The sequence below is a fragment of the Narcine bancroftii genome, chromosome 2, assembly GCF_036971445.1.
Source record: "Narcine bancroftii isolate sNarBan1 chromosome 2, sNarBan1.hap1, whole genome shotgun sequence".
In the NCBI taxonomy this organism is placed as follows: domain Eukaryota; kingdom Metazoa; phylum Chordata; class Chondrichthyes; order Torpediniformes; family Narcinidae; genus Narcine; species Narcine bancroftii.
This window is the reverse complement of record NC_091470.1, coordinates 180,946,270-180,973,464: the sequence shown is the minus strand read 5'-3', so window position 1 is coordinate 180,973,464 and position 27,195 is coordinate 180,946,270. Positions and strand designations below refer to the sequence as shown.

At 43.9% G+C, this 27,195-nt stretch overlaps 1 protein-coding gene across 1 annotated transcript; it reads right to left on the bottom strand.

The window, feature by feature from the left end:
- Positions 1-1,120: 1,120 nt before the first annotated feature.
- LOC138752994 (uncharacterized) lies at positions 1,121-27,195 on the bottom strand. The gene is made up of 9 exons (XM_069915590.1): positions 27,031-27,195; positions 26,677-26,910; positions 24,157-24,226; positions 17,663-17,989; positions 16,483-16,620; positions 16,297-16,315; positions 16,154-16,188; positions 13,759-13,802; positions 1,121-5,931 (listed from the first exon to the last, which is right to left on the bottom strand). The coding sequence occupies exons 1-9, from the start codon at positions 27,193-27,195 to the stop codon at positions 5,848-5,850; spliced, it is 1,116 nt and encodes a 371-aa protein (XP_069771691.1). The 3' UTR covers positions 1,121-5,847.

Genomic DNA, 27,195 nt, shown 5'->3' with positions numbered 1-27,195 from the left:
TGTCCATTACAGTTAGAGGTAACTTTTTCTCACAGAATGTGGAACACACTGCCAACTGAAGTGGTGAACGTGAGCTCAGTTTTAACATTTAAGAAGAATTTGGACAGGCACATGGATGGGAGGGGTATGGAGGGCTATGGACTGGGTGCCAGTCAGTGGGACAAGGCAGAAAAATTATTTGGCAGAGTCTAGAAGGCCCAAAGGTTTTACTTCTGTGCTGTAATGTTCTATGGTTCGAATGTTTAATTTTGTCAACACTTTAGTCTATCTGCTTGAGTAACAAAAACAAAAGCTGGAAGAAGCTGGTAAAAACAGCGTCTGTAAAATCAAAAGGTTTCAGTTGATATTTCACATAATGAACCGACACCAGGACTGAAAGGCAGGAGGCTTGCACCTCTGCTCACCGTCTCTAACCTGCCAGCCCCTCTCCCATCTCAAGGATGTAATGTGTTCCATTTCGCTAATGGCCAGAGTGATTGTTCCATTAACTTTAAGTTGTGTATTTGGCTTTTTTTTTCATGTGGTCTTGCAGTGGATTAGCAGATCAAAGCACAAACGCGCTGGAGAAAAATCCACAGGTCATGCAACATCTGGAGTAAAGGGTAACCAATGTGTCAGGCCAGAGCCCTGTATAGGCTGCCTTTTATAATGTGATTTAACCCTTTTCACCCTGCAGCACAAATGTTTAATTGAGAATTGTGGTCACGAATTCATGTATATTCTAACAGCGTATTTCGCAAGAAAGCAAAGCTCAGTACCAAAGCCACATACAGAGTGACTGACGAGAAACATCAAAAAAATGCTTCAGTATATGCCAATTTGTGTTAACAAAAACCACAAGGCAACATCTGATAAGAAAACAAATTGCTTCTGATATCGAGCCAATGTCTTCAATCGTTGGTTGGCAGTGCACATTTGTGAGATGGATTGCCAAAAATGTTCAACAAACTGTGGACCAAGATATTGTGAAATAAGGTGTTTGTTGAGTCAAACCATAATTGAAAGACAGAATAAAGTTGTTGATGATTTAATCTGAAAGCTTGGGCTGCATTTAATATTTAAAGTTATGCAATGGGTTTTATGAACTTTAAAAGCGTTTATATAATTTGGACACAGCATATTTACCTTAGAAAAACTAATTTATGAAATGCAATAAAAACACATTTAAGTTAACATTAACACTAAAATAATTCAGTTGAAAGAACCTTGGCACCTTTGGTCATCAGCTGGAAAGCAGGAAACTTCCCTGAAGCTGATCGGATTGCCTTGTTGCTCCTTTCAAGTTTACTGTCATCTGATTGCCCGATGAAACAGGGTTCTCTGGTCCTCGGTGCAAAACATCCAGACGTGGGCAGACAAACAATACACATGGAGGGCAAGTATTTTATCTCTACAAATAAATATAGTTTTGTACATATCAGATGATTGGCGTGAGCAGTTTCTATGGCCGTTCAGCACTCATTTGGACCCTTTGGGTAGGGCCATTTTTAACCTTTCCTAATACAGTACAACCTCGTTAGAACGCGGTAGTTGGAGTCCAAGACTTCATACCACGTTACAGACAAGTCACGAAACAGATGCATACACGTCATGATGCAGGAAGCAGGAAAACAGAATACTGTGTCTCAACCCCTTTAATAAGACCTTTAAACTCCACATATTCACATACACATCTGGTAAATGAGTCATTAGAGACCATTTCTGAGTTTGTGGCTGTTCGCCCGTTAGCCTGGCATCCTAAAATCAACGTTTGGGGTCCACAGACACCTGCGCTAGAAGTGATTCCGCAGATTAACGAATCGCGCTCTAACGAGGTTTCACTGTACATACTCCAGACTGAGTCCCATGGGTAAACTGCAGAACGAACACCAGTACGAACCAGCTGGAGGTTGGGTATAAAACGAGGACCATAAAACAGGGACACGCTTGATAGTATTCCCTGAACACAAGGACACAGGGTCCAAAGGGCTAATGAAAACATTTCGTTTTCAAGGCAATCCCAAAACCAACTATAGTTGAGATAACCTCTCCTTCTATATAAACCGTAGACTCCACCATCGCATTAACTTCATTGATTTTTCAAATCACACAACAGTTTAGGCCATCAACTTTAAGCATAGTGGATCACATCAGTGATTTAAAATTGTGCGATTGATCAAATATTTGTGATGTTGCAAAACTCGGGATCTGATTGTGGATTTCAAAAAGGGGAACTCAACAGACTACTCAATTACAAACTCGACCAGGGGCTCTTTTTAGGGCTCTTATTGATTTTTTTCTCTCTCTCTCTGTATTGCATAGTCAGTTTGTTTACATTTCTTTATCTGTTGTGGTATCTTCCTGAGTGCAGCTTTTTTTGCAATACCCATAAGTGGTAATTCTGCCTGGCCCACAGTGAAAAGGAATCTCAGGGGTTGTACGTGATGTCATGAAGATACTCTGACAATAAATCTGAAATCTGAAATTATTTGATACATACCTGTGAATATTAGGTTCAGAATGTCTTTTGTAAAATAGGGTGTTATGTCTCAGAAGTTCATGAATTAAATGAGAATATATTAAAATTTTGCAGAACTGTTCAGTAAATCCAATTAGGTACGAGTTACCACAAGATATAACACAACATACCCCAATTACCTCTAATTATATTATTTTCTATTTTTCCTATTGTGAGAGATAAGTAAAACTAATATGAAAATATGAAAGATGAAGAAAACTAGTCTGGATATATGTGTAATGAATAAAGCCAGTATGAATAGGATAAGGATAGATAGTAGAATGTCGGAAGTAAAGTTAGTCTGAATAAGATAAGGGTCTTCTAGCCTTAGACAGAATCAGCAAGTTCCACATATGAGAAGTTAGTAAGCCCTGAGAGTCGGGAAGGTGTGAATAAGGACAATGACATGATGGGACACCGACAGGATACCCCCTGGTCCTCCAAGTTCACAGAAACAGCACGTAGGCAGACAGGATTGCCTAATGCCAAACTCATCCAGGAGGCAGAAGAATGTAAGGGGAGGGTACTTCTATACTGAAATAAACTGTATAAAAGTTGGGTGAGCCCCAATGTGTGTGTGTATTCCCAGGGTAAGGGGAAGCACCCAACTTTGCATTGTTGTATAATAAATGTTCTTTGTTCTCAATTTTTGTCTCGAGCAATTTCTGTGAAGGTACTTCTGTTTCTCACACTATTGCTGGCCTCCTCATAAAAATGTACATTTTTCTATTTGATATGAATTTGAACATCAATAGATTTCTTCCATTTTCAGTTTATTTGCTTAATTTTTTCCCATTTTCTTATGGAAATGATACATCATTAGTTCTTTTTTTGCCAGGAAGTACCAATTGAACATATCCCTTTGGAAAGTGTCCATTTGGAACGTGTCCGTTTGGATACGTGTCCTTTGGAAGGTGACCGTTTGGAACGTGTCCGTTTGGAAGGTTTCCCTTTGAAAGGTGTCCATTTGGAGCATGTCCCTTTGGAACATGTCCCTTTGGAAGGTGTCCATTTGGAACGTGTCCATTCGGAGCGTGTCCCTTTGGAGCGTGTCCCTTTGGAACGTGTCCGTTTGGAATGTGTCCCTTTGGAAGGTGTCCGTTTGTAATGTGTCTGTTTGGAGCCCATCCCTTTGGAAAGTGTCCGTTTGGACACGGCATCAAGGACATCTTTTTTTCTCCCCCAGTTAATGGTAATGAGAAGTATAAGGTTTTGGAAACCAAGCTGGGGTCTATCTTAAACATCGTCTCCGATTTGAACTATCACAACTTCTGAAGAAGGAAGCTCGGTAAAAGGGCATGGGTTGAAACTAAGGTCAGATTTGGCTCAGAAGATGAAAAGAGTCGGGTAAAGATTTAATTTCCAAGTGAAAAGATTTCCAGATGCTGGAAATCTAAAATGAAAGCAGAAAAACAGTCTTCTGGTCTCGATGCCGGGGAATGAGATTTCTGTCGAGAAGTTGTTCATCTTTGATATTGGCCTCATCTGGGTGTGTGGGCTTAAGTAGTTGTATCTGCTAGACACGCTGTCCTGCTTTGCATCTCCTAATGCCTGCACATATTTCCCTTGTTCTCACTCTCATTGTTTCATTCACTCATTAACTTGATAATCCTGTTGACTAGAAAACTCAAGTCACGAAATTCTGCAACTACCGCGGTTGAAGTAAAAATGCAATGCTGGAGAAACTCAGCAGGTCAAACAATGTCCTTTATAGAGCAAAGATAAAGATATATAACCAGCGTTTCAGCCTTGAACCTTTCATCAAGATATGGGCCCACTACTGCTTGACCTGCTGAGTTTCTCCATCATCGCGTTATCTTATTGCAGTGGTCCTCGACCCTAACCCCTCCACCCCTCACATACCACCTTAACCAATCCCTTACTAACCACAGAGCACCTATGGGATTTCTTAAGGTAGAATGTGAGTGAAAAATAGAGAACCACTGTTTTAACCATATAACCGTTTACAGCGCGGAAACAGGCCATGTTGGCCCTTTTGAGTCCGTGCCGGTTCACTTGAACAACTCCATTAGCTCCCACCTCCTGCTCTCCACCCATAACCCTCCAACCCCTTCACATCCACGTACACATCCAACCTGCTCTTAAATGACAGAAGGCACCCTGCCGTAACTATCTCTTTTGGAAGATCATTTCCATTCTGCCACCACTCACTGGGTGAAAAAGTATCCTCTAATATTTCTCCTAAAGATTTACCATCTTGTTCCAACCTCCCCTGCCCTCAGGGGAAAGATTCTGTTTATATCTAGTTTATCTATTCCTTTCATAATTTTAAACCCCTCTATCAAATCCCCTCTCAGCCGTCTATGTTCCAATGAATAAAGTCCCAGTCTCCTTAATCTCTCCATGTAATCTAGATGCTGTAATGGTGGAACAGGCTCAACAGTCCAGCTCCAATTTCTAATCTTCCTTCTTTCCTTCCAGGTCTGCCCCAGGTGCTCGATCTGAAATGCGAGCTCTTTCAGCAGACATGGCTTAATCTGCTGTGTATTTCTCTCTCCCCTCATTTGGAAGCCTCCAGTTGAAAATAACGTCAAGACCTTTCGACTATTTGAAAAAACACAGTGAAAGGAAGTGGAAAGCGGGAATCTAGGTTAAAGAAAGTGCAGCACAAATAGGTGACCCATTCCTCTCTCGTGGTCAAGTGGAGGCTATAATTTAGTGGGATTTGCTTCATTATTGAGTGCCAACCCTCCCAGCGTAACCAACAGCAGTGGGCCGGGCAACATTTGCAAAAAGACAAATGTTTTGCACCTGCCACCCTTTGCCAAAAGCAATTTTGCGTTTTCTCCTTCCATGGGTGCTGCTGCACAGCAAGATTTCAGCACTTTCTGAATTTGTTTCCTTATTTGCAGCTTTTGCGACTTTAAAAAACAAATTTGGATTTCATTTCCGGCAGGACAGCAGATGAGTGCTTTTCAAGGGGAAAAATAATGATCATTACCTTGCGATGACATGAGTAAAACACGAAAGTCTGCAGACACCGTAGTTGAAGTATAAACACAATTCGTTGGAGAAACTCAGCAGGTCAAACAGTGACCTGTAGCAAAGATCAAGATACGGAACCAACTTTTTGGGCTTGACGAAGGGCTCAATCCTGAAACATCGGTTCTGTATCATAAAGTACATTGTTTGACCTGCTGAGTTTCTCTAGAGAATTGGGTTCTTATCTTATGTCTACATTGTCATTTAAGAAGCATTCCTCATCAAAGTTCTGCCTTCTTTTGTTTAAAATTTGTTAATGGTTGCTTTTATCTTCTGGTTTGTTTGATATCGCCCGAGAGCTGAGTTACATGTGGTAATAATCCTGCAGTACCGCACACAAACGTAAACTACCGAATGTTCTTTCTTGCGGGCGGTGGGCGCTTTCTCTTCGGCGGACCCTCATTGTGGCAGTGCAGGTGGGCGTCTTCACACTTCCAAACAAGAACATGAGCATCACGTTAGATGGTTTTCAGGGAAACCGACATTTAACACCACAAGTAAAACACGAAACAGACACCATGGTTGAAGTCAAAACACAAGTGCTGGAGAAACTCAGCAGGTCAAACAGTGTCCTTCATGTAGCAAAGATCAAAATACACACAACCAGCATTTCAGGCTTGAGCCCTACATCGTGCTATAGGAAAATGTTGGGGGTGGGGGGAAGAGGTAGGTGGAGGAGCACAGTCCCAAGGGCAGGAGATAATAGGTGGATAAGGGAGGGAGGGCACAGCAGCTGGAGGAGGAAGGATGGCTCTGTGAATAAGGAGGGAATGGAGTGATATGGGTGGGTAGCTCTCTTGTAGGGGAAGGAAAGGAAGGGGGCGGGAAGCCGACCCTAACATCAAATTGTAGGAGCAACACTTTATAATTCCACCGGATACAATCCAACGGGACAGCATTAACATCAGTTTCTCCAATTTCCATTAAACCTCTCCCTTGAGACACTCCTTTCCTTCCGCTTCCATCCAGACAGCTAGTCCACCCTCCGAAAAATCCTCAGCTACTTCTACTCTTCCACCTGTACCTAAGGACAACCCATCCACCCGCTGGTCTGAGAAAGAAGACAAATGTGGCTAAATAAATGTAAATGGAGACATCCGGCCCCGTTACAGGCCACGAGTCCATGCCACCCAATTAGCTCTCCACCCCCGCTTCATTTCGAATGCCAGGAGGAAACCGGAGCCCTCGAGGAAAACTACGCAGATATGGGGAGCACGCACAAACTCCTTACAGACAGCGTGGGATTTGAACCTTAGTCCCGATCGCAGCCCCTGTTAACGGTGTTGCATTCATACCGCCCAATCGCAAAATAGTTTGTGAAACCTGAATTGCTAAAGAAATGCAGAGTTCCAGTTTGTGACTCATGCACCTTATCAACAACCATTACCAACGACCTTTCGGAGCGTTGTAAGCGAAAGGAACAATTGAAACGTGTTACTTTGAGCTGACTTCAAAGGCAGATTTCGTACATTTCCTCTGAACAGTTATTTCAACATAACCATTTATAATAAGATGAAATGTGACTTGTTTCATATTAAAGGGAAATGGAGTTAGGTGTGAAACAAGAAGGTGAACCCTCAGGGGCCGATGGAAGGCAAAGATAAGAGTTGGTGAAAACATTGAAAGTAGCCATATAAAGAACTGACATTCAAAAACATACAGACGGAAGATGCCCAAGTAGGGCATTAGGATTTGTTTAAAGCACCCTAGACATTACTTCCATTACTTATTACTTTTTTTTAATTTAAAATTAAATTTAGCCATACAGTATGGTAACTGGCCATTTCGGCTCATGGGCCCATGCCGCCCAATTTACACCCCATTAACTTACAACCCCAGTACGTTTTGGGGGGGTTGGAGGAAACCAGAACCCCCCCCCCCCCCCGGGAGAAAACTCATGACAGACCGCGCAGGATTCGAACCCCAGTCCAAATCGCTGGTGCTGTAAAAGTAATGCACTAACTGCTGGGCCAACCGGGCCCATTGGTCAAATTTTTTTCATAGATTCTGCAGCAGGGAAACGCGCCCTTCAGCCCGTCTGCACCATGTGGACCAAATTGTCCACCCATGCATGATGGGCCCCTACGCCAACAGTGCCATCCCAATGCCAATCAATTTCCGTTCATTTGGTGTCGATGCCTCTGAACCTTCCCTGTCCAAGTACTTATTGACATGTCTTGCAGGCACTGTGATTGTACCTACCTCTGTCACTCTCCTGGCAGATTGTTCTATACCAGGGGTGTCAAACTCAAATTCACGGAGGGCCAAAATTAAAAACTTGGACTAAGTCGAGGGCCGAACTAAATATTTATTGAAAATTTTCAACAACATCTGCATGTTTTCTCTTCTTTCAACATATGTAATGTTAAACTTTAGGATATAACTTTAGGAGGATAATGTTACAGGTCAGGAGTAGGCAGCTCAAGTTCACCCTTTCCTTGTCCTGAGGGAAACATATTTGGTCCCTGTGGAGATGTAGTCAGCATTCACAGGCTGTGTCCATTTTGGCCTGCATCAGGACTCAGCATTTCCTGCTCACTCCTCAGGTTCTAGGCCTCTATTCACCCTCGACCCACCATCCCTCTACCTGACCAGTCCTTTACCCAACCTCTACTCACCCCTCACTCCACTCGCTCTGCCTCTACCCACCCCATCCTATACACGCCCCTCTACTGCCACGCCCCTCTACTGCCTCTCCCCTCAACCTGTTCCTCCCTCTACCCGTCTCTCATCCTCTAATCACCCCTCCCCTACTCGCCCTGCCCCTCCCCTTTTACCTCTTCCCTATCCACCCCTCCTTCTACTCATCCCTCCCTCTAACTGCCCCTCGCACCACCATAACTTCCCCTGCCCATTACTCCTCAACTACACCCTCTGCCCACCCCTGCTTACCCACCCACTCAGGCCCAGCGCGCTGCCGATCAGCCTTTGCGGAACAGCGGGGGCCGTGCGCAGCCTGCCATGTCCGTCGCGCCGACAGGAAATCACAGGCGCTCGCCAATCCGCCGCACCGCTCGACAGGTGGGAGAAGTGACTGGTTGTGCAGGGAGCCTTCCAACTGGCTTGCCGGCTGATGACATCGACAGACTTCTCGTGTTACAATTTTGTTTTCCCCATTCTCAAAGTTTGCACGGTCAACCTGCAACACTCTTGCTCCCTCCGCGTCCCGTGGATCTGATGCCCGGGTGTTGTTAGGATTCCCAGCAGAAGGTTTGTGGAACTTTACCATTCTGCATTCCTTTTTGAGAATATTCTGGCCATCTTTTAAGGGGGGTGGTTTTAGGGGGAGGGGATAGTTAGGGGGTGGGGAAGGATGTGCAATGAAGGGGGAGGATGGTGGGGGTGACATTACCAAAAAACAGCATCGGCTCTCGCTGCAGGGCGGGCCACCTCTAATACATTTTTGAAATGATCTTGCAGGCCAAGTATAATTATATCGCGGGCCAAATTTGGCCCGCGGGCCAGAGTTTGACATGTGTGTTCTATACAGTCACTACTCTCCAGTGTGGAATAAAAGCTGTTCCTCGAGTCCCTTTTAAATCATTCCACTCTTGCCTTAATTTTAAGCCTCCATACCTGAAGGAAAGGACTGTGACTATTTACTGTATCTATGCCCTGCAACATTTTAAACTTCACAAAGAAGGCTCACCAATGGCTGTACTTTGTGAAGAGTTTCAGGAGATTCGGTACATCACCGAAGACTCTCGTAAAATTCCACAGGTGTATCGTGGAGAGCAATCTGGCCGGTTGTGTCACTGCCCGGTACGGAGGTGCCAAATCTCAGGACAAGAAAACACTCCAGAGGGTTGATAACTCAGCCTGCGACATCACAGGCACCAGACTCCACTCCATCGGGGACATTGACATGAGGCGGTGTATTTAAAAAAAACCCAGCCTCTATCCTCAAGGACCCCCAGCACCCAGGCCGTGCCCTCTTCACTCTGCTACCAGCGGCAAAAAGGTCCAGGAGCCTTAAAGATGAGCGCTCAATGGCACAAGGATGGCTTCTTCCCCTCCGCCATCAGATTCCTGAATGATCAATGAACCAAAGGCACTGCTTCACTTTGACTTTTCGAGCTTCATTTTTATTTATTGTTGTCAGGTGGTTTATATAAATGTTTGCACTGTGATGCTGCCGTAGAACAACGAATTTCGCGACTGGTTCATGACAATAAATTCTGATTCTGATATGTCTTTTAAAGTCATGGTCTCAGAAGAAACATCAGAGCCTCTCCTTAGGCCTCAATCCTGCCATTTCCGGTACCATCCTTGGGAACCTTGTCAGTTAAATGAAGTCTTTACTAACGAACAGAACTGCACGCCAAACATTAAACAATTGTCATTCCGACCCCCTGCATTGATAATTTCCACCCAGTTTTGGAATTGCTCTTAACCTGAGGGGCACAAGGAATAAGATATGCCAAAAGGATCATTCAAGGTTGGTCCATCAGGACCATGGCTGATCTCATAATGGTTCTTCTCACCTTTGACTGCCCTTTGGAGAAATATGCATCTATCTCGCAAATGAGCCTATTCAACTTGCTAAAACTTTCAAAAATCAAATCACTTGAGAGAGAGGCAAGTCCTCACTGTACTGGAGAGAATGCGGGAAGATCGGCGATCATACCCATGTTTTTTGGGGTGGACTGTCCCAGACTATATCAATATTGGAGAGATATTCAGATGGAAAGTAAGCAAGTCATGGGGGTAGAATTACCTTTGGAGCCAGCACATTTTATATTGGGAGTGACTCCAGAACAAAAACCCAGGCATGTTTACTCGTGGTGTTACTGTTGATCGCAAAGAACATGATAACAGTATTATGGAGAAATGTAAAACCACTAATGGCGGGGGTGGGGGGGGGGGGGTGGGGGGAAGATTAATAAGGTACATTTGACGGAAAGGAGAGCAGCCAAACTCAAACTAAGGACTGATGTTTTCAACATCAAGTGGTCACCAGTAATACTGCAGTTACCAAGATTGATAAGTAATATAACCCAATGGTTCTCAACCTTTTTTTTCCATTCACTTTAAGTAATTCCATAAGTGCTCCATGATTCGTAAGCGATTGCTTAAAGTGGTATGCGTGTGGAAAGAAAAAGTTTGAAAACCCACTGTTTCAATTCCCTCCCCCCCCAACCCGCCCCCGATTGACTCATTATGTGCACGGTTTCAGAAACAGGCCAATGACGATTTTTCTCAAGCAAAATATTTTGGTATCCATCGGGTTGAGAGCAGCGGTTCCCAACCTTCCCTTCCCACCTACACCCACCTTAAGCAACCCCTTACCAATCACAGAGCACCAGTGGCAGAGGGATTACCTAAAGCAGTAGGTGAGTGGAAAGAGAAAGGTTGAGAACCAATGATATAACCTTTCCGTAAGCTCAGTGGTGGGGAGGAGTTTGACCGGTGCACTCTACATGCAACTGAAGCAATGTGTAGTGAAGAGATTGATTGTATTCAAGTTTATATATGATAAATTCAATACAAATTCACTCTGACCCTCTCCAACTTAAGATTCTAACAATGGCCATAAGAAGAAGTGCACGATTAAGTATATAGGTGACACCATATTACTCAAATCTATGAGCAGACCTCGAATAAGATAGTGTGATGGTCACATTATATTTTATATTGTATAAAAATATGTTTTGTTTACGAGATACATTGTGGGGGGGTTAGTAACAAACACAGTAACACTTCACAAAACAGATCTCATTTAAAACGCAAGAGCTTTGCTCAGGCTGGACAATGAGGTACTGATTGCCTTTGCAAAACAATGAAGCTGCTTTTGCTAGAGAATTTCAGGTACAAATGGGTTATTGTTTTGAAAGCAACAGATGGCCCAAAAGCTCAAGAGCTTAAGTCCGATGCCACAATCTGTCTGTTTGCAATTTGCTGTTCTAAGAACATCAAGTGGTTTTGCAAGAGAGAGGGGGGAGAGAGAGAAGTCAGTTCTACAGTCGTTTCTCGAGGCTGCAACATGGCACGCTGGCAGGCTTGTTGAAAACCCCATCTTGAAGAGGGGTTGTGAGTACTGAGTTCAGCCTGGTAAAAATCCTGGTGGTCCTTACAAGAGGAAATGGCTGGCTAGAGTGTTTCACCTGGAATCAGGGAAAGCAAGAGGAATTCTGTGGTGAATTGGAAAACCCTGATGGGGCAAAAGTTTCTTCAGCAAGACACTGAAGTACTGGACATGGGATGTCAGTTTGTGTGCGTCCAACGAGCAACAAATCCCTCTCTGAAACCAACAAGAACTTTCCTGAGTGGTAACCATTTTACCTTTTCACTAGAGCCTGGTGAAAATTCAGAACTGTTGAATTCTGTGCATGGTATAAAAATTGCCTGACACCGCTGAACTTGGAGGAGTGAGGAGTGAGATTGGACTGTGAGCCAAAGAACTTTTCTGAACTTTACGGACACGTCCACTTAGAATTAGAAGGGGGTTAAGTCGACTTAACAGTAACAAGTTAAAATTTGATCCTGTTTTTTATGTTTAAAGAAAATTAAAAGCAACTTTTATTTAAGTAACCATTTGTCTTGGTGAATATCTATTGCTGCTGCTGGGTTTTGGGGTCCTCTGGGCCTGTAACAATCGATTGATACACTGTATACACTATATACATCTTTACGTGATCTATGTGTGCTCTCGTGCTATGACTGCATATGGAAATAAAAGTTGTAGAAGTTTTGAAACTTCTCTGATCCATATGTTTTGGGAGTGCCCAAATTTAGCGAGATTCTGGAAAGACATTTTCCAAAGTTTAACACGATTTTTAAGATTAGCTTGGAACCTTGCCCCATTCATTGCTTTGATCGTTTTTTCCCCCCATGATGCAGACAATCTTATATCGGCATCTCAAGAAAAAGTTTTAGGTTTTACCACATTGATAGCCAGACAAGCAATTTTATTGAAATGGAAAGATGATTCATCCCCTACTCATACACAGGCGTTACATGATATAATGTCCTATTTAAGTTTAGAGAAAATTAGATATATTAAAGACAGAAAGTTCCAATTTATGAAATTGTGGGGCCCACTCTTAGAATTATTTTTATCATTGGATGAATTAGCATTGACTGCTATGTTCAGGTCGTTCATCGCCTGTTCTCAGGGGGTTGTCAGCGATTCCTCATTATTGATTTCTCTTTTATTAATTCAAAAGTTCACCTTGATTAGAGGGAGGGTTTAGATTAGAGTTGGCTTTCGTTTTCAGTATTTCTTCCCATTATTTGACACGTTATTTCAATAAATGGGTTTTACATGGTTCCACGGATCGATTAAATGCTTTTAAGCTATTCCAAGCAGGATTGATGCAGTTTTACCTACCATTTTTTCCCATCGGCATTTTTTTGAGCAGGCTTACTTGTATACAAATGAATTATTGTGTAATTGTCAATTTTATATTTAAACTTAATAAAAGTGTATTGAACCAAACTGATTCCATCTGCATTGAATTCGTCCATCGTTATTGAATGAAGATCTACCGGGACCAATGCCTGAAGAGGGCACACAAAATCAGTGAACTGTGTGGACTCGAAAGGCCAACATGGCCTGTTTCCCCTCCGTAAATGGTTATATGGTTATAGGTAAAAGCAATCGCCTGTTTGGATAGGTACAAAGACAGGAGAGGTCTGGAGGGTTATGGTGTGGGAGCAGGTCAGCGGGTCAAGGGAGATGACAGTCGGCACAGACTAGAGGGGCCAAGTGGTCTGTTTCCCCTATGCTGTAGCATTCTAAGAAAGAAAAGTTCAGTTCAAACAAAAAATCCTCACCTCTGCCTAAACTGGGCAACTGCTCATCTGAAACTGTGATCCTTGTTGGTAGACCAGCACACAATGTCAGAACCTCCCCCTCCCCTCTGGACCATGTGGGATATGCACAAACTCAAGCACATAGGCGTATATAGTATTCCTGCGCACAAGGAGGTTCGTGCTTCCTGTATCCCTCTCTCTCTCTCTCTCTCTCTCTCTCTCTAGCTCACTCTCTCTCTCTCTCTCTAGCTCACTCTCTCTCTCTCTCTCTAGCTCACTCTCTCTCTCTCTCTAGCTCACTCTCTCTCTCTCTCTCTAGCTCACTCTCTCTCTCTCTCTCTCTCTCTCTCTCTCTCTCTCTCTCTCTCTCTCTCTCTCTCTCTCTCTCTCTCTCTCTCAAAGTTTTGCTTTTGTAGTTTCTTCAAAACCAATCAAGATTCAATGTGTGGAAGTTTAAAACATTTTGTTCAACATATTCTCCGAGATAAACAAGAAGCATTTACCTTGGGCCTGGCGTGATTTTTCTTCCTGTTTCTCGGCGGAGGAACTATTCGATGCCAAAAAAGAAAAACAATGTTATGGCAAACACTGATTTTGCCAAATATGCATTGTAGATTTAACATAAATATTCGTGTATAATGAAAAAAGTTTTGGACTGAAATTCGAGCTCAAAGTAGGGGAGGGTCTCATTATACACGAGGTTATTATTTTAACAATTTTTTTCTGCCAGGTTTAATGATAAGTAAGATTATCAACAGCTGCCTACATTGACGGCAGCACGACTAGAATGGGTGGGGGGGAAGAGATGGCAGCGCAAAACGGGCGGGTGAAGGGGGGGAGAGAGACACCAGTGCGACTCAGGCGGGTGAAGGGGGAGAGAGATGCCAGTGTGAATCAGGTGGCCGAGTGGGGGAGAGAGACGCCAGAGCGAATCGGGCGGGCGAGGGGGAGAGAGGGATGCCAGCGTGACTCGGGCGGGAAAGGGGGGAGAGAGACACCAGCACAAATTGGGTGGGCAAGGGGCGAGGGTCGTATTATACATGGGGGTAAAATTTTTCTCCCTTTCCCCCTCAAAAATGGGGAGGGCGCATTATATACAAAACACATTATACACAAATATTTATGGTAATTTTCTCAGCACATACTGATATCACATACAATTATCAATGAAATAAAGATCTGTGAATATAAAAATGCATAACCGACGTTTCGGGCTTGAGTCCTTTATCATGGTACGGTACCTTGATGAAGGGCTCAAGCCCGAAATATCGGTTATGTCTGTCTATCTTTGCTGTATAAACTTGGTGTCGGCACTGCACAATTACTCAGCAAAAGGAGGTGTCAGGCGTTCCTTCCATCCGAGAGCCGACAGGCCACCCTTGGGCAAGGTGTTTAGCCTCCCAGTCAGGGTCACATGAAGCCGTGTTGTGCAGATGGTGGATGGCTTTTAACAAGCAGATTCTACAGATTGGAATTTACGATTGCAGAAGTAAAAACACTGGGCAGATGAATCAGTGGCCAGGATCAATGGACCGATGAAGACAACGGGGAAACCACTTCAGTACATTTCTCCCTTGTATAATCATGAGTTCAACATCGATGACAGTCTCGGCTCAAAGATGGAGTCTTCACTGAAGGAGAACAGGGGGAGGCAACAGCTATAATTCAGAGGGTCAGAGATCATGATGGATGGAGAGACGGGATCGCCTGCACCGAGCGGCGAGGCACCTGAATGAATGATATAATGAACAGTTTGACATGCTGAGTTTCTCCAGCATTGTGTTTTTACTTCAACAACAATGTCTACAGACGTTCGTGTTTTACTTTGATACCTGTGGCTCTGTTCTGTGCCAAGCTAAGAATTATATTATATTATTCACTGACACGAGAAATGTATAATTAATGTCTTTCTCATTGTGCTTTCCAGATATATAGTTTTAACAGAGGCAAAGCAGCCTCATGGAAAGTAAATAAGGCCCAATGGTGCTTCTGGGAACATGAGCCACAAGTTAATGAGTGTGGCAGTGCACTTTTAGCAACATTAGTATTCCCTCAAAATTGTTGCAGAGAGTTAGCATCAAAAGTACTTGACAACATTTACATCTCCACCCAGAGAAATGTGGGGAAATAGTATCAAACAAGAATGTTTGCAAATCCTGGGTTCGAGTGCATCACACAAACATGCTGGAGAAACTCAGTGGGACACATGGAATACACAGGAAGGGAAGGGGAACCAACATTTCGGACCTGAGCCTTTCGTCAAAAGAAAAAGGCAGGTGTCTGAATAAATATTTGGGGGGGGAGGGGTAAGAGAGGAATAGAGGGAGTTAGGCCAGGAGCCTTGCCCGTGAGGGTGCCAAAATAAAATTAACGGTTCATTGAAATATCAAACGTTGTTTAGACAGTGTATGACCAGCCTTATTAGGTTCATCATGAAATACACACACACATACACACACACCACACCCATACCACACCCACATCCACACACACCACTCACACACTCACACCTATGCACATACACACATGTACACATACCCCCACATACACCCCCACACCATCACGCACACCCACACAAACTTACCCACCCACTTGCATGCGCGCACACACACACACATGCAAAAAACACACACCACACACACACAGACCACACAAACATGCATATGCACAACCACCCACACACACAAACACCACACACACGCACGTATGCACACCCACACACAAACACCCACCCATGGACATCCACCCACACACACACACACACACACACACACACACACACACACACACACACACACACACACACACACACACACACAACACACACACACACACACACACACACACATCAAGCTGCTCACAGTCTCTTCCAACCCAAGTCGCGTGTTAATGACTTACTTGGCTCTTTTGCAGAATCGAAGGAAGATGATTCCCTGTGGCAAATATACACAATACATACATTACCAATTGCTATTCTTGGAATGATTAAATCTTTTATCCATAGCTTTCAGAATTAACGATCAAGTTGCTTCCTGACTTACCTAACAAGCAAGGCATAAGCTGTAAGAGAATGGAAAAATACAATTGTGGTTATCAATAGAATAGAATATCGGGTGTCACTAAAAAGTATTTGTTATCTGATGATAGATCAATTTCTTCTATTATGTCACATGATAATTACCTTGTAATGTATTTGAAACACTGGCCATGTGCTATTTTATAAATACCTTTATTTCGTTGAGCAAGAACTATGACCACCACAAGTAGTGTCACAATAATCAGGAATCCTGCACCACCTGTGACTATAATCCATAACAAATCAACACACTGAGTGTCTTGTAATCGGATTTTCTTTCCACAATTTTCTGTAGAAAGAAGGCAAATATTACAATTTTATCTTCATGTCCAATTGGAAAATAACACTGGATAATGAAGATTTTGCTTCCTAAACACTTTTGGGTGTATTTTACAGATTTTGGATTGCCGATCACAAAATGTTCCAATGTTGTCTGAGGCCCGGCATGCTCAGTCAGGATAGATGCAAACAGGCTATGAAAGCAGCTCACATGTACAGATGCTGTGCATTACATTGATATTCATTGAGTGCGTGTTTTTATACATGTTCCTCAGGCAAAGGCATAGTGAGTGGACTTAATAAATAACATTTATTGTCTTCAGGAAGATTCTGGACCGTCTGGTCAATGGGATAACAGCTGATCCATTCTGTTACATTTGTGGAGAATATACACTTAAGGCTCAAAGATGCAGCATGACTGCACTTATTAAGAAAGCCAATGAGCTCCACTTCCGAGGCACTGACACGAGTGGCATCAGATGCTGATTATATATGAAAATCAGCGGAAAAACATTTTTAGGTCAGTTGAACTAACGCGATGTGTCAGCATCCTTACGCGATCAAACATGCTGAATTCAATAAAAGTTAATTTAATGTTTCTCCAATTTCGTGCGTGACACAACAAATCTGAATTTGTCTTTGTTTTAATCTTGAGGTTGTCTGTTCAAGTCCCCAATTTTATTTCAGGAAGCCGATCTTTTATAACAAAAAATGTTGTCCGATGTAAAAAGAAACACAGGCAAAATGGCAAGGACAATGAAAGATAGGTTGGGGATTAGTTCAGGTGTAGCAGTGAGGGGTGGGAGGGAGAGGGTGGAAGGGTGAAAGACCACGAGATAAATGTTGCGGGCTCATCGAGTTGCATGGCACAGAAACGCCGTGCCCCCACCCCCACACCATTCCAGGAAACATCCTGACAAATTCTTTCAATGCTCTCTCATTGTTAGCAGATCCTCACTCTTTGTTATCCCATCACGTTGAAAGCAAAGTCGAGCCGGAAATATCATAATAACGTACCAATGCCTTAAATTTATAATATTAGATTTCCTTACCATGTACACTGACCGAGGTTCCACTGCCATTATATTTCCCTTTGCTCATTACGTCGATTTGGCAGAGATAAATTCCCGAGTCAAATAGCATCACATTCTTCATCTGGATTGATGCATCTTTTCTGTTTTTAAATGCATCTGGCGTGGGTGGTACTATTCGATGCTTGTATCTCTGCGACTTGAAATTCATGGGGCAACCGTCCTTGAACCACTTGTAAGTTGCTACCCCATCCAAGTCAAAAGTGCAATTCAAAGTTAAGTTGCTGCCTTTCATTATGGAAAGTGAATCATGGACTTGAAATACTTGGAGTTTATTAGATTTAATACCTGGTCAAACATAAAAGCACAACAAACACAGAAAGATTAATAAGACAAAGGTTCTAGGTATGACATAGTTCTTGAGTGCTATTTACACACCACCTCCAGCCCCACCCCCTCGCCCATCCCACCCACACACACACCCACACAAACATTCTCACATGCGCATCTCACACACATTCAAACAAACATTCCCACATGCGCCCACATTCTCACACACACCCACACAAACATTCTCACATGCGCACACATTCTCACACACACCCACACAAACATTCTCACCTGTGCCCACATTCTCACACACACCCACACAAACATTCTCACATGCGCATCTCACACACACCCACACACACACACAAACATTCTCACACACACACAGATATATAAATATTTATTTTATATAATAATTATCATTTATAGTTTTTTACAGCAATACGTTGAGGTACCGATTAGAGAAGGGGCAGTGTTGGATCTACTGTTGGGGAATGAGATAGGGCAGGTGACTGAGGTATGTGTTGGGGAGCACTTCGGGTCCTGTGATCTTAGAGCCATTAGCTTCAATGTAATTATGGAAAGGAATAGGTCAGGGCCTAGGGTTGAGGTTTTCAAATGGGGAAAATCTAGATTTGAGGAGATGAGAAAGGATTTACAAGGGGTGGATTGGGGTGATTTGTTTTAAGGGAAGGATGTACTAGAGAAATGGAGGTCTTTTAAAGGTTAGATTTTGGGGGTACAAAATCTTTATGTTCCTGTTCGGTTAAAAGGCAGGGTGAAAAGTTTGAGAGAGCCATGGTTTTCAAGGGATATTGGAAACTGGGTTCAAAAAAAGAGGGAGACCTACAATAAATGGAAGGAAAAAAGGAGATATTCAGAGAATACATTGAATGTAAAAAGAATCTTAAGAAAGAAATGAGAAAAGCTAAAAGAAGGTACGAGGTGGCTTTAGCAAGCGGTGAAAATAAATACAAAAGGTTTCTCCAAATATGTTCGTAGCAAAAGGGGAGTGAGGGATAAAATTGGTCCCTTAGAGAATCAGAGCGGACAACTGTGTGTGGAGCCAAATGAGATGAGGAAGATTTTGAACAAGTTCTTTTCTTTGGTATTCACTAAAGAGAAGGATATTGAATTGTGTGAGGTAAAGGAATCAAAGAGGGTAATTATGGAAACTATAGTGATTAAGAAAGAAGACATACTAGAGCTTTTGTAGCATATTAAGGGGGAATAGTCTTCAAGTCCCGATGGAATTTTCTCCAGGACCTTAAGAGAGGAGAGATTGAAACAAGAGGTCATGAGTTAAGAGTTAAGGGGCAAAAGTTTAGAAGTAACTTCTTCACTCAGAGAGTGGTGGCTGTGTGGAATGAACTTCCAGGAGAAGTAGTGGTGGCAGGGTCCATTTTGTCATTTAAGGAAAAATTGGAAGGGTATATGGATGGGAGGGGAATGGAGGGTTATGGGTAAGGTGCAGGTAGGTGGGACTAGAGGAGGGTACGATTTGGTGGGGACTGGAAGGGCCAAAATGGCCTGTTTCCGTGCTGTGAATGTTATATATAATAAATAATGTTTTTTTATATATATTATATATACACACACACATACACTCGCCATACATACATATATATTATTTATATATTGATATATATAAATATACAATGTCTATGATATATATTTTATATCTAAAATATGATATATGATATACAATATATTTCAAAACACGTGTGCACATGCTCACACATATATAATATAATCAATATTTTATAATATAATAAATAATATAGTTATATATAATATATACCCTCCCCATACCCACACATGGACACATATTATTGTTATATTTATTTATTATGTATATTATTTACATTATATATAAAAATATATATTTATATATATAGCAGCAGGTATGGATGGAATCCCCCCAGAGGTCTGGAAGGCTTGCGGCAAAACTCTGCATGCCAAACTGCATGAGTTTTTCAAGCTTTGTTGGAACCAAGGAAAACTGCCTCAGGACCTTCGTGATGCCACCATCATCACCCTGTACAAACACAAAGGCGAGAAATCAGACTGCTCAAACTACAGGGGAATCACGCTGCTCTCCATTGCAAGCAAAATCTTCGCTAGGATTCTACTGAATAGAATAATACCTAGTGTCGCCGAGAATATTCTCCCAGAATCACAGTGCGGCTTTCGCGCAAACAGAGGAACTACTGACATGGTCTTTGCCCTCAGACAGCTCCAAGAAAAGTGCAGAGAACAAAACAAAGGACTCTACATCACCTTTGTTGACCTCACCAAAGCCTTCGACACCGTGAGCAGGAAAGGGCTTTGGCAAATACTAGAGCGCATCAGATGTCCCCCAAAGTTCCTCAACATGATTATCCAACTGCACAAAAACCAACAAGGTCAGGTCAGATACAGCAATGAGCTCTCTGAACCCTTCTCCATTAACAATGGTGTGAAGCAAGGCTGTGTTCTCGCACCAACCCTCTTTTCAATCTTCTTCAGCATGATACTGAACCAAGCCATGAAAGACCTCAACAATGAAGACGCTGTTTACATCCGGTACCGCACGGATGGCAGTCTCTTCAATCTGAGGCACCTGCAAGCTCACACCAAGACACAAGAGCAACTTGTCCGTGAACTACTCTTTGCAGACGATGCCGCTTTAGTTGCCCATTCAGAGCCAGCTCTTCAGCGCTTGACATCCTGCTTTGCGGAAACTGCCAAAATGTTTGGCCTGGAAGTCAGCCTGAAGAAAACTGAGGTCCTCCATCAGCCAGCTCCCCACCATGACTACCAGCCCCCCCCCACATCTCCATCGGGCACACAAAACTCAAAACAGTCAACCAGTTTACCTATCTCGGCTGCACCATTTCATCAGATGCAAGGATCGACAATGAGATAGACAACAGACTCGCCAAGGCAAATAGCGCCTTTGGAAGACTACACAAAAGAGACTGGAAAAACAACCAACTGAAAAACCTCACAAAGATAAGCGTATACAGAGCCGTTGTCATACCCACACTCCTGTTCGGCTCCGAATCATGGGTCCTCTACCGGCATCACCTACGGCTCCTAGAACGCTTCCACCAGCGTTGTCTCCGCTCCATCCTCAACATCCATTGGAGCGCTTTCATCCCTAACGTCGAAGTACTCGAGATGGCAGAGGTCGACAGCATCGAGTCCACGCTGCTGAAGATCCAGCTGCGCTGGGTGGGTCACGTCTCCAGAATGGAGGACCATCGCCTTCCCAAGATCGTGTTATATGGCGAGCTCTCCACTGGCCACCGTGACAGAGGTGCACCAAAGAAAAGGTACAAGGACTGCCTAAAGAAATCTCTTGGTGCCTGCCACATTGACCACCGCCAGTGGGCTGCTATTGCCTCAAACCGTGCATCTTGGCGCCTCACAGTTTGGCGGGCAGCAACCTCCTTTGAAGAAGACCGCAGAGCCCACCTCACTGACAAAAGGCAAAGGAGGAAAAACCCAACACCCAACCCCAACCAACCAATTTTCCCATGCAGCCGCTGCAACCGTGTCTGCCTGTCCCGCATCAGACTTGTCAGCCACAAACGAGCCAGCAGCTGACGTGGACTTTTTACCCCCTCCATAAATCTTCGTCCGCGAAGCCAAGCCAAAGAAATAAAGAAGAAAGAAATAATATACATAATAAATAAATATAACAATATATAACAATAATATGTGTCCATGTGTGGGTATGGGGAGGGTATATATTATATAAAACTATATTATTTATATATATATATATATATATATATGTATTATATACGATATATTTCACACACATACAAATTTTAGACATGTAGCATGGTAACGGTTCCTTCTAGACCATAAAGTCGCACCCCACACCAATTAACCAATAGACCCCGTACTTTTTTGGAAGGGTGGGAGGAAACCAAAGCCCCCGGGGAAAACTCACGCAGACACAGGGAGAATGTACAAATTCCTTACAGACAGTGCGGGACTTGAACCCCAAGTCGCTATAGCGCTGCACTTATCCCCACACCCAACTGTGCCACCCTTTTCCAGAAAGACTATTCACTGCAGAACTTTGCAATTTTTTTTTTGCTTTCTTCTCCACAAAAATGACACCAAAATAGCTAAGAAAGATTGCTGACCTCTACAGATTGATGGTGAACAAAAACCATGATGTATTAAATTAATATCCATTGATTTGCCACGAGCCCTTGAGCGAAGGGGAGAGAAAGAAGAGAGAACGAGAAAAAGGAAAGAGTGAAAGAGAAAGAGACAAAGACAGAAAAAAATGAAGGAAAGAGAGAAAGAGACAATGGAAAAAGAAAGAGAGAGAAAAAGAGGGAGAAAGGAAGAGAGAGAGAAAGAAAGAGTCCAGTGGAAAGATTGTGTTGCCTGGTTGTTAAATCCCTAAAGGGTTATATTTCAAACTTTATAATATTCAGCAGGGAATTTGTTTTATTTGATCTTGGGTTATTTGGAATTGGTATTTATCTACAGATTAATAGAAATGGAGCTTAACTAAGCTTTCAGGAAAAGCCATAACTTTTCAAGCATATCAGCCACGACAATGTGAATTTTTTTTAAAAATGAGACCTCAAGACATGAAACTAACGAACGATAAATATTATTTTGGTCCATCCAAGTGCATCACAATGACACCAAATTTTAGAAAGAACATTGACAAAAGCAAAGGGGGCAGCTTGACTAAACTTCAAAATGTAGTTCTATTATTTAAAGACATGGCTTCAAGAAAGAAAACAATGATTTTTTTCAATCAATATTATGTAACTATATCCAAGAAAAATACACAATATTGTCATAATTCCATGAGTGTCAAGGGTCCTGAAATCCAATGTTCCTTCGAATTATTGCTCACAGAAGAATGGAGATGGGCATCCTGTAGTATTCCACTCATGGTGCTAAAGGTCTCATTAAAAACTCTTCAGTTGCTTAAAAAGGATGGATTAAAATTCCTTGAGGGAAGAGGTGACTTGCAACTCATAACCAATGGAATTATGACCGTCATCCATTTGCATAAACTGGGCATCAGGTTCTGACGGCGTTATCAGGGGTTTGTCATTGCAGAATAGTATGTGATCGCCAAATCTGGCGTTGCAAGGTCTCTAGCCAGAGTTGAACCTTTCGGAGGGAATGATGTTTGAGGAATGATTGTAGTACAGAAATAAATGCTGGAAAAACTAAGCAGCTCACGTCGCACCACGAAGGAATGGGTAGTTTCAGAATATTTGCTCACCATATCCATTTTTAAACAACCTTTGATGTTAATTAATTTTTATTTAATTTAGACATAGCAGGCTCTTTCAGCCCACGAACTTGAGCCGCCCAATTTACCTATATCCCCCCCCCCCCCCCCCAGTACGTTTTCAAAGGTTGTAGGGAGAAGGATAGGAGGGGGGAAGAGTGGGAGGGAGGAAACCGGAGCCCCCGGAGAAAACCCATGCAGACACAGGGCCGACTGGTGCTGTAACAGCGTTCATTAACTGTGCCGCTTTATCAAGGGTAGACAATAGATTGAGTTTGCACTGACCTTCTGGTGAGAAAATTGCAAAGATTGACTGCCTTTTGGGTGGGTGTGGGTGTGTTTATCTGTGTGCGTTTATCTATGTGTGTGTGTGTTTCTCTGTGTGTGGGTGTGTTTATCTGTGTATCTGTGTGTGTTTCTCTGTGTGTGGGTCTGTTTCTCTGTGTGTGGGTGTGTTTATCTATGTGTGTGTGGGTGTATTTATCTGTGTGTGTATTCGTTTATTTATGTGTGTTTATCTGTGTGTGTGTGTGTGTTTATCTCTGTGTGTATGTGTGTGTGTTTATCTCTGTGTGTATGTGTGTGTGTGTTTATCTCTGTGTGTATGTTTATCTCTGTGTGTATGTGTATGTGTGTGTGTGGGTGTGTTTATCTCTGTGTGTGTGTGTGTGTGTGTGTGTGTGGAGGGGGGGGGTGGACCTGGGCTTGGGTCTGTCTATATGGCGTGTGGTGGGGAAGGGGGTTTCCGAGAAAGTTTACGGCTTCGCCGCTCCGGACTGGATGGATTCCTCTCCCTCTCCCACCCCCAATCAACTACAGGAAAAGCGTGTAAATATTTGAGTTCCATGATTTTACCAGTACGGTTATTTTTTTAAAAAAAGGATCTTTGCAGGAATCAAGTAAAACGCAGGTCACAACTTACCCGATAGAGCGTTTGAAAAGAGCAGGAAAACGGCGGCTTTTGCCCAGCGATAGACTGCCATTGTAGCCGACTGTTGCAAACAGGAAAATAAATGTCGTTACTGTCGAGATAAGATCGCCCTTTAAAGTGCGTGGGGTATTTCTCAGGCACCGAGTGCGTGGCAGGAGCCGAGAGCGTGGCCGATCCACGCAGCCGCCATGGTGCGAGCGGTCGATGGAAATTAATTTACGGGCTTTTCGGGGAAAAGAAAGAAAACTCGCCTCGCACCAACTATTATGGCCCCTCGGAGTCTACAGGGCAACCAAGCGGCGCCCTCAACCACCCTGATACTTGGCTGCAGCCCCCCCAATGTAAGGTGCACCAATGAAGTTGTGAAGCCGCCGGCTTTCAGGACTAAGCGGGCGCTTCCCGAAGGAAGAGACAAGGGCGGGCGGGCAAACTCCGCACAGGCAACCACCCCGCGAAAAGAAACCTAGCAGGGTCGGCTCGGCTCACACTCAGCTTTACGAAACAAGATTCGTTTGGATGGAAGAATTACTTGTCCGGCGTGCGTATGTGTTTATCTCTGTGTTAAACCTGACTGTGTGTCTGCGTGTTTTGCCCCGAGGACCGGAGAACGCTGCCTCGTCGGAAAATCAGACCATTGTGCATTCATCGGGGTGTCTCAAGCCCGAAATGTGGGTTCTGCATCTTTTTCTTTGCTCTATAAAATACTCTGACCGCCTGAGTTTCTACGGCGTTGTTCCACCACGGTGCCGTGTTTTATTCGGCCAGGCACTCCCATCCCACTTTAAGTAATCCCTATGCCGTGATTAGTAAAGTGGGATGCGAGGGGGAAGAGGTTGAAACCCACTGTTTTAATCGTCCCTCATTAACTCGTTATGTGCAGGGTTTCGGAGCTCCAAAGGAAATGGGCCAGCAAAAGTAACGATTGGGTCCAGAGCAGGGATTCTCATTCTTCCCTTCCCACCCACATTCAGCAACCCCTTACTCAGCAACCCCTTACTAATCACAGAGCCCCGATGGCAGAGGGATTACTTAAAGTGGGATGTGAGAGTGGGAAGGATTGAGCACCCTCTGCCTGCCACTTGAGAACCGCCTTGGCTTTCGGGACAATCCGGCCATGCCGCCCAACTACCGACTTACCGACCAGTGGCGCCGGGCTCACGGTTGACAGGGGCGGATATTGAAAAAGCTTCATATGGCAGGTGTACGAGAGCACGAAAGCGAAAAGGGAAGCAGCTTTCTACTCCGGACGTTGAACAAAAACAGGCCAACTTGCACAAAGCAAGTCGAGGGAAGCAGTCAGAGAACGACTATTTCTCCAACAGCTGAATGATGCTAAAATGTGTCTTACGGCTTAATATATACATATATACAAAAAGAAACGCTGATATCATTTTGCAGAGATGTTGTGCTATCTTTCTCCCTCTCTCACACTCACACACACGAAAAGCAGTTGCCTTGCCAGATAAGATTAGATTCCATGGCCAAAAACCTGGGGACCAGGCAGCGACCGGGGCGATGTTAAAAAGAAACATTTGTTTTAGAACCACAAATAAGGCGTTTTGAAGTTTAAAATATGAAGATTTCGTGAGCTCAGAATTGCAACGACAAGCACTCGTTAAAGTCAAACAACTCCTTTGGAAAGAGAAACAATTCGCGTTCCACAGCCGGGCCCCTCAGCGGCACCGGGAAAGGACATTCGTGCGCGATGGCAGAGAATGTCGGTGATTTTCGCCCCCTCCGTTCAAGTCTGATCTGAATGGGGTGGCGTGGTGGGGTGGGAGGGTGGGTGGTGGAAGGTGGTGGGGAGGGAGGGAGGGTGGGTGGTGGAAGGTGGTGGGGAGGGAGGGTGGGTGGTGGAAGGTGGTGGGGAAGGAGCGTGAGTGGTGGAAGGTGGTGGGGAGGGAGGGAAAGCAACATCTTTCTCCCTTGATGAGATTTTGTGAAATTCCTCTCTACGTGGCGTGGAAACGACACTCGGACTTAACTTTCTTCTGGCAGGGCAATAAAAAGACCGTTTAGTATTCGGCGAAACTCTGAACAAGCCCTGGGAAGCACGGCGGGTGTGAACGCGCGCAGATTGTGTAGGATTAGCCGTCCACTTTCTGGACTGTTGGTCCAGATACATAAATTCCACCGTGCCACGGCATCGCATGAATTCAAACTCTATTTACCGTGGAAAAACACCAATAAAATATATATAGATATCTATATATTAATGACTCAGTTACGGTCAACATGAGACTCGGGTTGTTACAGATCTATCTGGAGTACTTCAGGGTTGAACGCGGATTGCCAGCGTTTCCAGCAAATAACTTGCGTGTGTTGGGACACGGCTTCGCTTGTTTGTGCCAGCAAGAGTGACGGTTGGATCAAAGATGCTTCGCCTCTCTTGCTCTCAGCATGGTGAGGGCTTCCAGGGAAGCGAGCATCATATTCCAGTCGCGCCTCCCGCCTCCATCGGGTAACCTTCTCCCGCCTTTTGAATGCCTGAGAAAATTTAAGAAAGGATACCTTTTTCGAGGGGGCGGGGGGCAGGTTCAATTTCACCGTTTCTGGGGGTTCTTTAAACTCCCTACAGCCAGGACAAAGATATTCAAAAGCATTCGAACACGAATCTGTCCAGGTCTGACCCTCCGTTCGAATCAAACTCCAACGATCGACCACTCGAATTGTTATGACTTCACCCAAGTTGCATCTCCACCGCCGTCGGAGGTCGGACTGATCCCACCTCTGAAGTCCTGGTACCTTTTTTTTCAACGGGGAGGCAATTTCTGCTCCATGGTCAGTTTGCAACACCTCTTTTTTTTTATTCGCGGGCTGGGCGCACGTTCACGACCGCCTCCCCCAATGCTTCCCGCCGCAGACTTTGGCCGTTTGCCTTAACCGCGAGTAAGAGAAGCGAACCTCTTCAGAACGAGGGGGGCGGGGGGGTGGTGAGAGAAAGGTTCCTGCCAGGATATTTGCATCCTCCCCCCATCCTGCACCGTATTCTTTGTGTACAATCAAGACCCTCCGTGGTCTTGGCGCCAT

Coding starts and splice junctions, on each gene's coding strand:
- LOC138752994 (XM_069915590.1), bottom strand. CDS start 27,195: ATGGCGCCAAGACCACGGAGGGTCTTGATTGTACACAAAGAATACGGT. Junction 16,621..17,662: donor AACCTCGGTCAGTGTACATG/GTAAGGAAATCT, acceptor TTCTTTCTACAG/AAAATTGTGGAAAGAAAATC. Junction 5,932..13,758: donor AAAATCACGCCAGGCCCAAG/GTAAATGCTTCT, acceptor CTTGTTTGGAAG/TGTGAAGACGCCCACCTGCA.